The following is a 12,198-nucleotide window of genomic DNA, read 5'->3' as shown; positions in this document are numbered from 1 at the left end:
AATAGAATAACATATAGAAATATTGAAAAAAGTGTTCTTTCAGCATTTAATGTGAGGCTGAAGATCATCAGTATCCATACGGTGTGACTGTAATTGTACGGTATGCATAACTCCCAAGTTGGGACGGCCATAACAGGCCGCTGCCCCACTGGTTACACTATACGGGTCCACATCATATTGGGGGCATGACATGTCTACTGGTCCTTTGTAAACCCCATGCCATCCCCAGAGGTGGCCAGGCGTATGGAGCGGCGGTGTCACTCCCCCATGCCACCAGCAATTGACTTTCAGGGTGAGTTTCCCAGAGCATCCTTAGAATGTTCCGGCACACAGATCCTTTCTGTTCCTAGCGGACCTGCCCCCTCATCGGGATCGGTAATAAATATAGCTGCCGGTTCAAATCCTGACGTCGGATCCCCGAAGACTGACAACTATACCTACCTAGTATACTATACCTACCCTCCCCCCCCCCAACCCTCCCTCTGGTGCCTAACCCTAACCTCCCCCCGGTGGTGCCTAACCCTACCCGCCCTTCCCGCACCCTAAACATAACCCTCCCTGGGGGGTGCCTAACCTTTATCTCCCCATGGGGGTGCCTCCCCCCCATCCACAGGGACAGTGCGCTACTTATCCGGCTCGGTATGGTGGGGACCGGGAGATACACGTCTACATTATGGTGTGTGATACATTTAAATAATACTTATTGTGATCAGATACATTTGTATAAAGGATGCACATTTATTCTGTTGGAGGTATCATGCCAACCAGCTGGTGGTGATTTGATAGTGTTATCCTAAATTGTAATGGAAACAGGAACTGTGATTGTATTACTGGAACCAGCAGCCAATTGCTGTAACAAATTTGAACATAAACACAGTATTACCTAGATGATGTGTTATTAAGAGACAGACACTCAGGGCCTGATTCAGACCCGCTCGCAAGCACATAACACTTGCAAGCAGGTCGATGGTGGCCCAGTGTGAACGTGTAGCTTGCTCGAGCCCCGGAGCAAGCGCGAAAAGCACTCGCTCTGTGGCACACTACAAAAGGGATGGCTGTCGATGTTGATCGACAGCTCGCCCCGTTTTGTAGTCGTGGCGGGGGGGTGGCTTCACAAACGGAGGCGTTCCCAAGCGAACGCCTGCCGTTTGTGGGCGGCCCCACTGACATCACCAGTGATGTCAGTGGGAGAACTTCCGGCTCTATTAGATCAGGAAGCTCTCTGGGGCTTGCGGCCATGAGACCCTAACACAAGGGTCTCATCGCAAGCCCGATGGTTGCGATGGTCTTGACCATCGCGACCATCATCCTGGCCGCTTGCAATAGCACCCAGATTCAGAGGGAGCGCTCTTTTAGAGCGTCTGGCTCTGAATCAGGGCCTCAGGGCCTGATTCAGTGCCGGACGCTCTGACCAGAGCGCTCGCTCTGAATCAGGGCCCTCCTACCTAAAAATGGAGCGGCCTCTTGGACGCTCGAATAGCTGTGGGTTACCACCCACAGCTTATGCGAGCGTCCATGATGATGGTCGCGATGGTGAAGACCATCGCGACCATCGGGCTTGCGATGAGACCCTGCGGTAGGGTCTCGCTGCCGCAAGCCCTGGAGTGATTTTGGCTCTATCAGAGCGTCCTATGCTCGCGAGCGGGTCTGAATTAGGCCCTCAGTCATTTAAAGAATTCATATTCTTTTATTTTAATCACTTCTTTCACATTATTTGTACACAATTCTTGCTTTATTTTAACCAAGATATATCGCCTTGCTTTGTGTATTGTCCGAATATTATAAGTAAAATAATAAAGGTTACATTTTAAAATAGTGACCAGATACAGATTCCTTTCTATCTCTTTCCAGTTTGCAATTCCTTGAATCTGTGGTAGCACCCCCATTACCAATACTAACTAAGGATTATTAACATTTGGGGAATTTCTATGATATCAAATTGTGATTGATTTAACTGTGCAAGAGTTCTCTCTCTTTCTGGCATGCAACTCCTAGACATAACCTGCACTTTGTTTCATCTCCATCCGTCAAGTTAAAGATGAGCAATAACAAAAACAAAATTTATTAACATCATCAATACAAGAGATAGGTGTGGCACCATGTGTGCGGCCGTAAGGGGTGGAGGGAGAGGTGCTTTCGACCCATGGGCACTTGAATAGGATAAGCCACAGAGCAGTCTGTGCACAGGGCACACAGTGACATTGCTGATATAGGTGTGGCATCAGGCACGCGGCCGGTAAAGGGTTTAGGAGAGAAATGCATTGGGCCGACAGTCACATGAATATGATAGGCTACATAGCAGTCTGTGCACAGGGCACACAGTGACATTGGTGTGAGAGGTGGGTGAATAGGAGAGGCTACATAGCAGTCTGTGCACAGGGCACACAGTGACATTGGTGTGAGTGGTGGGTGAATAGGATAGGCTACATAGCAGTCTGTGCACAGGGCACACAGTGACATTGGTGTGAGTGGTGGGTGAATAGGAGAGGTTACATAGCAGTCTGTGCACAGGGCACACAGTGACATTGGTGTGAGTGGTGGGTGAATAGGAGAGGTTACATAGCAGTCTGTACACAGGGCACACAGTGACATTGGTGTGAGTGGTAGGTGAATAGGAGAGGCTACATAGCAGTCTGTGCACTGGGCACACAGTGACATAGGTGTGAGAGGTGGGTGAATAGGAGAGGTTACATAGCAGTCTGTGCACAGGGCACGCAGTGACATTGGTGTGAGAGGTGGGTGAATAGGAGCGGTTACATAGCAGTCTGTGCACAGGGCACACAGTGACATTGGTGTGAGTGGTGGGTGAATAGGAGAGGTTACATAGCAGTCTGCACAGGGTACACAGTGACATTGGTGTGAGTGGTGGGTGCAGGGTTGCCATCAGAAATGGTGGGGCCCGGTACTGACAAATTAGGCAGGGTCCCCCTCCCCCGTGATATGAGGCAGAGGTGGGCGGAGCTGTGGATGTGGGTGGAGCTACTTTGGGGGTGAGAGACAGGGAGGGCTGGACCTATTGGGGGCACAGATTTATCGTTCGTAAATTCTGTTATATTATTTGCTGTGCTGACATTTTTATTTGCGTGTTTTTAATTTAATATATCTAAGCACAAGGGACCTCATTCAGAGGCGGACAGAGGATGCAAGCGGTCGCTCAGAAACTGGGCGGCCACTTGCATCCTGACCGCCCGCCTCTGTTGCGGTCGTTAGGCTGTGGGTTTACACCCACAGCTCTCACGACCGCTCGGGTGATGGTCGCGATGGTAAGAGACCATCGCGACCGTCGGGGCTTACGATGAGACCCTAGGGTAGGGTCTCCCTTGTCGTAAGCCTCGGAGAGCTTCTGGCTCTGTCTGAGCCGGAAGCTCTCCACTGACATCACTAGTGATGTCAGTGGGGCCTCCCCCAAACGGTAGGCGTTCCCATGGGAACGCCTCCGTTTGGGCTGCCACTCCCCCGGCCCTCCTTCCAAACGGGGCGAGCTGTCAATCAACATCGGCAGCTCGCCCCCTTTGGATCGAGACCCGCTACGACCGGCGCTGTCGGTTGTAGTGGGTCTCAGGCATCCGCATGCTCTGTGGGGGGCCATTGACCTGGTCCGAGCGCATCGGCGCTAACGACCGGGTCTGAATGACCCCCAAGATGTATTGTATGTGTGTATGTGTGTATATATTAGGGGTGTGCACCGGCCACTTTTCGTGTTTTGTGTTTTGGTTTTGGATCTGGATCTTTCTTTGTGTTTTGGATCTGGATTGGTTTTGCCAAAACCACCCTTCCGTGTTTTGGGTTCTGGGTTTTGTGTTTTAGATCTGTATTTTTTTTGAAAAAAAGCATAAAAACAGCTAAAATCACAGAATTTGTAGGTTTTTCTGCTCCTATGCAATTATTAACCTCAATGACCTTAATTTCCACTCATTTCCAGTCTATACTGAACACCTCACACCTCACAATAGTGTTTTTATGTCCAAAAGGTTGCACCGAGGTAGCTGGATGACCATGCTAAGCGACACGAGTGGGCGGCACAAACTCGTGGCCTATCTAGGTGTGACACTGCAGTGGCAAACAGGATGGCAGTTTGAAAAACTAGGCCCCAAACAGTACATAATGCAAAGAAAAAAAAGAGGTGCAAGATGGAATTGTCCTTGGGCCCTCTCACCCACCCTTATGTTGTATAAACAGGACATGCACACTTTAACAAACCAATCATTTCAGTGCCAGGGTCTGCCACACAACTGTGGCTGAAATGATTGGTTCGATTGGGCCCCCACAAAACAAGCTGGCAATTAATCTGTTCCTGCACAAACTGGCTCTACGGAGGCAAGATGTCGTCCTCATCCTCATCCACCGATTCCTCACCCTCTTCAGTGTTGTGTACATCCTCATCCTCACAGAGTATTAATTCGTCCCCACTGGAATCCACCACCACAGGTCCCTCTGTACGTTCTGGAGGCTGGTCTCCCTGGAAGAGTTGATAATTAATTTTTATGAACATCATCTTCTCCACATTTTGTGGAAGCAACCTCCTACGCCTTTCGCTGACAAGGTTCCCGGCTGCACTAAACACTCTTTCGGAGTACACACTGGAGGGGGGGCAACTCAGGGTGTGAGAGGTAGGTGACGGCGCTGCTGCCACCAGTCTGTATAGCGCTGCTGGTCACATGGGCAACTACCGCAACAGGGGCCCTATGGGAAGCAATACAACTAGAACACCTCATATTAAAACAAATGTTGGCAGAAGTGATTTTATGGTAGACGAAGCTGTGGGCAACAACTGTTGTAATATAAGAATGATTATAGGGTACCTATAATCTTGGATAGCTAAAGATTTAGGGCAGGATGTACTATGCATCGCATTAGCGATGCAGTACATCCCCCCCTGACTTCGGGTACATACCATCTTTCTTTAGAGCTGTCTTTTGTGACGCTGCCGGGCAGGGGGACTTCCGGGTTTAACACCCAGAAATCTCTCTGGCTGCTCAGAAGGCGGCGGGCCGCGGGGGGCTCATGAGAGGGATCCGATCAGATCCCTCCCAAGGGGGAGTGTCCTGATAAGAAGCCCATAGGCTTCTATTGGGTAATGGCACCTGAAGGTGGCGTTACCCATCGAGGTGAAGCATCAGAATGCATCGCATTCCAGGCACTTAGGACCTCATTCACAAAATGGTTTTCTTTTGAAAGGTGGCCTCCTGGCCGCTCGCTAAGCTGTGGGTGACCACCCACAGCTTTAGCGAGTGACTAGATGATGGTCGAGACCATCACGACCATCGGGGATTGCGACGAGACCCTTGGGGTCGGGTCTCGTTTACCGCAAGCCCCAGGCAGCTCCCTGCTCTAACAGAGCAGGAAGCTCCCTACTGACATCACTGGTTATGTCAGTAGGGCCGCTACAAACGGCAGGCATTCCTTCAGGAACGCCTCCGTTTGTCTGGCCACCCCCCACCACGCCTACAAAACGGGGCGAGCTGTTGATCGACAGCCGCACCTTTTGTAGCGAGCCACGGAGCGAGTGAATATGTCACTCGCTCCGGAGCTAGCGCACACGCACTGCGGCCTCTGCGTGTGCGCATGGCCTCACCATCGACCCACTTGTGAGCGCATAGGCGCTTGCGAGCGGGTCTGAATTAAGTCCTTAGTACATACGGGAAATGCAGTAAAACCCCTGAAAACTGCATTTTCGGGGGTTTTACTGCATTTTTACCTTTAGTACATCCCGCCCTTATTATGAACCAACTGAAGATTATAAGTTAAGAGCTACAGTCTCTGAGCAACAGCTACACTTCTATGATATCAGGCAGAATAATATTATTGTTACATGTGATATTGGACAATAGGAAATTCAATATTACAGCTCGAGAAAACTATGCTCTGCGGCACAATACTGTGAATGATGAATTATTGGTCTATAGAAGCTCTGTATGGGAGTAATTGTCAGTGCTATCACATTACCCCCTACACTTAGGGACTACATTACGTAAGATGACAATGAGGCTTATGTACGTGATCTCTCTGTAATTATACGAATGTAAAGAGTAAATTACTCAGAATGAATACAGGGTCTCAGGTGGCCTTGGTAAGAAGTACACAAATATTCTCCCCTTGCACTTCTAGTGATCAATAGGGATCAATGATATCTACAAATCTCTCATATGTAAAGCATTGGTTGGACAGTGCACGTTATCATACATCCAGGTTATTTATTGACATTTAATTATATTTATACTACTCTTCTCACTCCGCAGGCTTTGCAGAGGCCAATCAGTTTAATTACGGAGATGGCAACACCAACCTGGGGAACAGCGTCCAGCTGGTTTCCTCCTCCCTTTCAATCCCGTGTGATGTGGAGAAAGATTCCAGCCATGCGACACAGATCACCTGCTACACAAGGTATTGACCTGATTAGAGGGGACTGCCCTCTATGAGGTTGGCATGTTTGTCCCGACTTGCAGGAAGTTAGGAGGTCAGGAAGTTAGGAGGTATGTCCATGGTGAGCGGGTACAGTGGGAACCAAAATCAGGTGTATCTGGTGTTAGGAGCAGTTCCAGGGTGTTTTTAGGGGAGGAGAGGTTGTTGAGGGTGACCTAGCACTTTGGAAGTCACACCCACTCTGATGTGGACACGCCCACTTTAATGTGGGTATGCCCCCTAATGGGGCACCACCATGCCTTTTGTCACATCAAAATCCAACCCATTACCGTTTTAGGACCTTCCCCCTATTCTCTTTTGGTCATTTATATTAACAATTTTCAGTGAACTACTAGACTACTTGTCTCATATGAGACTGGATGTAAAGGGTCCCATACATCAGGCAGCAAAATGTCTACTGTCCGCCATCAATGATAGCCAATCAATCGGGGGAATCATTGAAAAAAGTCCCTGATTTGCTGAGCTGATTATATTTTGGTCAGGATCGGCAAACCAGAGAAATCCAACATGTTGGGTTACACCGATGCTCTGACCCCGGTGTCTGGAGATTGGGGATTTGGCTCAATACATCGCAGATGTATCGGACCCTTAACTTGGGCCAGGGTGACTCAATTGCCAAGGTTTTAAGGAGGATTTTGTAATAGCCTGCGAAATATAGGCGAGTCTGCCCATTATTTTTTAATGCAGCAATAATTTAAAAGGCAAAACCAGTTTGACAAAACCACAATGTGTTGGTTCAGTGGTTGGCAGGTAAGTTTTGGTATACAGCACCTAATAGGTGTTGGGTGTCAAGCCCTGGGCAATAATATACTGTTGTCCATCGGTGACAGCTTCCTGCAGTGTTGCAAAAGAAGGTCCTTTGAAGAAGATATCGATTGATGTGGACAGTGCTCACGGAAGGATTAGAAGAGGAGCATCATAGTATGTGCCGTGACTAGGGTATTTGAAGCCTAGGGCAAGTTAAAAAATGGAGCCCTCCCAAAGTATGTGCTCACGTCAAAGGTGCAGGCTGAAATAGTGGGTGTGGCCAAATGTCGCAAGAGGCGTGGTCACTGAAAAATAGGGGCATATCAACATGACACACCACCGTTTCTCCTCACTCTGGGAACATTCCTTTCCATTCCATATGCACCTTAATGCCCCCAGTAGTAGTGCCTCTCTTTCAATGCCCACTGTAGTAGTGCCCCCTGAAGTAGTGCCCCTTATACAGTGCCCCCAGTAGTGCACCCTTATCCAGTGCCCACAGTAGTGTCAGTTATACAGTGCCCTTAATACAGTGCCCCCAGTAGTGCTCCTTATACAGTGCCCCCAGTAGTGGTCCCCCTATGCAGTACCCCCTGTAGTGCCCTTTACACAAATTCCCCAGTAGTGGTCCCCCCTATGCAGTGCCCCCAGTAGTGCCCCTTATACAGTGCCCCCAGTAGTGGTCCCCCCTATGCAGTGCCCCTTACAAAGTGTCCCCAGTAGTGCCCCTTATACAGTGCCCCCAGTAGTGGTCCCCCCTATGCAGTGCCCCCAGTAGTGGTGCCCCCCTATGCAGTGCCCCAGTAGTGGTGCCCCCCTATGCAGTGCCCCCAGTAGTGGTGCCCCCCTATGCAGTGCCCCCAGTAGTGGTCCCCCCTATGCAGTGCCCCCAGTAGTGGTGCCCCCCTATGCAGTGCCCCCACTAGTGGTCCCCTCCCTATGCAGTGCCCCAAGTAGTGGTGCCCCTCTTTCCAGTGCCCCCAGTAGTGGTCCCACCCTATGCAGTGCCCCCAGTAGTGGTGCCCCCCTATGCAGTGCCCCCAGTAGTGGTGCCCCCCTATGTATTGCCCCTTACATATATAGAGCAAAGACACACACAATAAAAAAACACAACACTTACCTGAATCCCTGCTCCTGCACCCGCCGTCGCCCGCTCCTCCGTCCTCCTGCTTGTCACTATGGGAGAGACGTCATGATGTCTCTCCTTTCACCCACTGCGGGAGTCGGAAGGCGGATTGAGCTCCAGCCCGGCTCCAGCTGTGGGTGCAGCAGCCATTAAGAGTCTGTCTGACTCTCAATGAGTGTACTACACAGTGCCGGCGGCGATGTGTTTGTTACTGTGTAGTGCGCACTACACTGACTTTAAACCACTGTCCTGGACCGCGGCCTATGGCGAACCCACCCCCCAGTGCCAGTGCCCGGTATGGTGGCGCCAGGGCATGTGCCCTGCTCGACTCCCCCTAGTTGGCAGCTACGTGTATGGGGGCAGGACAAAGCTTTGCATGCTACACTGAGTGCACAGCACAAATGACTTCCACTAGACAGAGGCAGGCATTTTGTGACCACAACCAATATTCATGAGAACAGAGGGCCTGATTCAGAGCCGGACGCTATTTGCGGATGCTCGATCTGAAAAAGGGTCCGGATATTTAAATTGAGCGCTCGCTCTTTGCGGTCTGTTGACGCCTCTATGTCTGAGCGAGCGTCCTAAACATGCGCTCGCTATTTTGTAAAGACGCCCCTTGGCCGCTCGCATCATACGTCATCTCCGCTATTTATTAGATTAATCGAGTACATCGAAAGGCGTCTGAACTGCTCGCAATTCTTGTGGTAGGATTTTCCTGCCGCAATCATGCGAGCAGTTCAGGCTAAGAAACAACCAAGTGACGTGGCCGATGACGCTGCTTTGTTAATTATGGACACCCATTAAACGCCCGTTTTGACCGTTTGGCACGCCTGCGTTCGGATCTCCACTCCCCGTTTTCAAGCACCTTCCCCTGTTAGCACCCACAAACGCCTCATTCTGTCACTCAAATTAGCAGGCCCTCGCTGTTTTACGAGCGCACGATTTCTGACCGCAATGACTGGTTGGCGCATGCGCATTACGACCCATACGCATGCGCAGATGTGCGAACATCGCTCGGAGTGAACGAGCGGCCGCTTACGAGCGGCTCTGAATCAGGCCCAGAGTCTATGAACTCACTAGGAACCATTGGAACCAAGCCTTTGTGCTACAATGATGATTTGATAGTCTATATTCTCAGGAACAATGTTCAGACCACAAAATGATTGCCCTCACTGTGTGTATCATATTTATTATGCTTTATTTATATGGCCCCACAAGAGGCCTTAAAATGTACATAAACAGGAACAGTAGGAAGACACACACACACACACACACACACACACACACACACACACACACACACAAAAACGTGCCTAACAGTACAAAACAATGCAGTGAGTTAGGACGAGAGCGTACAGTCTATAGAGGAGGGCCAGATAGATAGGGGTGACACACAGGGGTGAGACAGAGAGCCAGGAGCATGGAGCAGTGGGTTAGGATGAGAGCTGGGCAGATTTGATAAAGAAGTGGGTCTTGAAAGTCTGTTTGGAGTATAGGAAGAGGGAGAGAGTTGCAGAGGTAAGGACCAGCACAGGCAAAATCTTGTAGACTGGGTTGAGAGTAAGTAATCGGTTGGGAGGAGAGACGGTGTTACTTTGTGAAAGTGGGCGGGTGGGAGTGTGAAGAGTGAGGAGTGGGTGAGAGCTTTGTAATACCTCTTTTCCACCAAAAACCCAGGTCCGACCTGGGTTTTTGGACATGGTTCCAACCCTGGTCAGACCCAGGTCAGACCCATTTACACTGCACCTTCGATCTGGGTCACTCCCAGGTCAGCCCTGATGACACTGAACTCAGGTCTGCCCTGCTAAACCTGTGAGGTCATAAAAAGTGGGAGGTGAATGCCCCACATCCACCAATCAGCCCATTTTAGGCATGACCCAGGTCAGATAACCCGGGTTGCACCGTTTACACTGCACCATTACCCGGGTCCATCCTGGGTCCAACCCTGGTAGCTACCTGGGTTGGATTGCTGGGTCACTTGACCTGGGTTATTTTTCAGGGACCCTTTTACACTGAGCTGTGACCCGGGTAGACCCAGTAAAAACCCAGGTTTTTGCTCTGGTGTAAAAGGGGTATAAGTGAGTGTGAGGAGACTGAATTGGGTTCTGTAGGGGGAGAGGTGTGTGTAGGTGACAGATACACTGTAGTTCTAGAAGATAAATATGGGTATGGTATACTGTGGAGAAAACAGTGATGGTAACTTTCCGCCTTTGCAGGCCTATGCCAGCAGATTACTACGCGGTGCGTGTCAGCGTAGATGGAGTGCCCGTCGACACCAAAAACATTTGCAGTGGATATTTCCAGACTTGGTGGTGTATGTTCCAGGTACGCAGACATCAATTGTTTTTACTTGTTTTTTTTCCCTAAAGATTGATGATACTTTGGGTCTCATTCAGACCCGCTCGCAAGCGCTTGAGCGCTCAGAAGCAGGTCAATGTTTGGCTCTGCACATGCGCAGTGGCCGCACTGTGCGAGCGCAAGCCCCAGAGCGAGAGAGAAATTCTCTCGCTCCGGGGCTCACTACAAAAGGGGCGGCTGTCGATGTTGATCGACAGCTCGCCCCATTTTGTAGGCGTGGCGGGGGGGGGTGGTTTCACAAACGGATGCATTCCCAAGCGAACGCGAACCAGTGATGTCAGTGGGAGACCTTCGGAAGCTCTCTGGGGCTTGCAGCAGACGAGACCCTACCACAAGGGTCTCGTCGCAAGCCCCGATGGTCGTGGTGGTCTTGACCATCACAACCATCATCCTGGTCGCTCGTTAAAGCTGTGGGTGGTAACTCACAGCCTAGCGAGCGGCCAGGAGGCCGGCTCAGAAAATGGAAGCGGCCGTCCTCATTCAGGGCGGGCGATGATAGATGTCGGAAACGACCAGCGGGCGCGTGCAATGCTGGTCGTTTCCGACATAAATGTGCCTGATGCATGCACGATTTGCATGCGATTGAACGATAACGACGTCGTTATCGTTCAATCGCCTGCAAATCTCGCTTATTGGATACGCACCTTAAGATCCAGGAACTTTCCTTAGGTACGTTGGCAGCCATTTTGGAAACTAATTTAATGTTTATAAGAATGCAGGCTATCAATAGAGTAGGATCCAGGAACACCCCTTAGGTTATTAGGCAGCACCCAGCTTCACTCGCTCTCTGCACATGTTGAAGAGCTTATAACGGCTTCTGAGGCTGGCGATATCAGCACTGCCAGCCACGGAGAAAGGGTATATGGGTTTGTTTTTATTTTGTTTTTAAAATAGCTGCAGCTCATACTGTATAACGGTTATAACCCTTATATTAGCCTATCGCAGTGGTTCTCAACTCCAGTCCTCAAGTCCCCACAGCAGGTCATATATTCAGGATTTCTACCTGTGGAAACAGGTGGGATAATTACTGACCCAACAAAATAAATGAACTCACCTATGCATGATTAAGAAATCCAGAAAACATGACCTGTTTGGAGCACTTGAGGACTGATGTTGCGAGCCACTGGCCTATTGCATTGCCGATATTTCACTGTTATCGTTGCGTGCGTATAGCCTCTGGGGCGCTTGTAGTAACATCATTTTTATGTGTTAAGCAGAATGATTAATAGACTATTTTTCTTATCAATTTTCAGACAAATATATACTACACCCCAGTGATTAACAGTATAGCACCGCGAAGTGGATCTCCAGGTATTTATGGCGTGAAATTGGGTTTTAATATATTTTATTTTCATTATGTAAAGGATATGCTTTTACTATATATGTATATATATATATATATATATATATATATAATATATATATATATAATATATATATATATATATACATATACATATATGTTCAATATATCAGTAATTGCATTCTCTCTTGCTTCCTTCTTCTGTTTTATTTATGGTTTAGGACAGTGGTTCTCAAACTCGGTC

At 49.3% G+C, this 12,198-nt stretch overlaps 1 protein-coding gene across 1 annotated transcript in view; it reads left to right on the top strand.

Moving 5' to 3' along the window:
- Window positions 1-12,198, top strand: part of PKHD1L1 (PKHD1 like 1) — a 426,685-nt gene that overhangs the window by 25,448 nt on the left and 389,039 nt on the right. The window contains exons 4-6 of the mRNA XM_088444365.1: window positions 6,240-6,384; window positions 10,510-10,618; window positions 11,905-11,962. Of these exons, the coding sequence (XP_088300491.1) occupies window positions 6,240-6,384; window positions 10,510-10,618; window positions 11,905-11,962 (312 nt within the window). The remainder of the gene's footprint in view (window positions 1-6,239; window positions 6,385-10,509; window positions 10,619-11,904; window positions 11,963-12,198) is intronic.

The sequence above is a fragment of the Taudactylus pleione genome, unplaced genomic scaffold (genome assembly GCF_031769625.1).
Source record: "Taudactylus pleione unplaced genomic scaffold, aTauple2 ptg000360l, whole genome shotgun sequence".
NCBI classification, from domain to species: domain Eukaryota; kingdom Metazoa; phylum Chordata; class Amphibia; order Anura; family Myobatrachidae; genus Taudactylus; species Taudactylus pleione.
The sequence above is the reverse complement of the archived record's forward strand: the minus strand, read 5'-3'. Positions and strand labels throughout refer to the sequence as shown.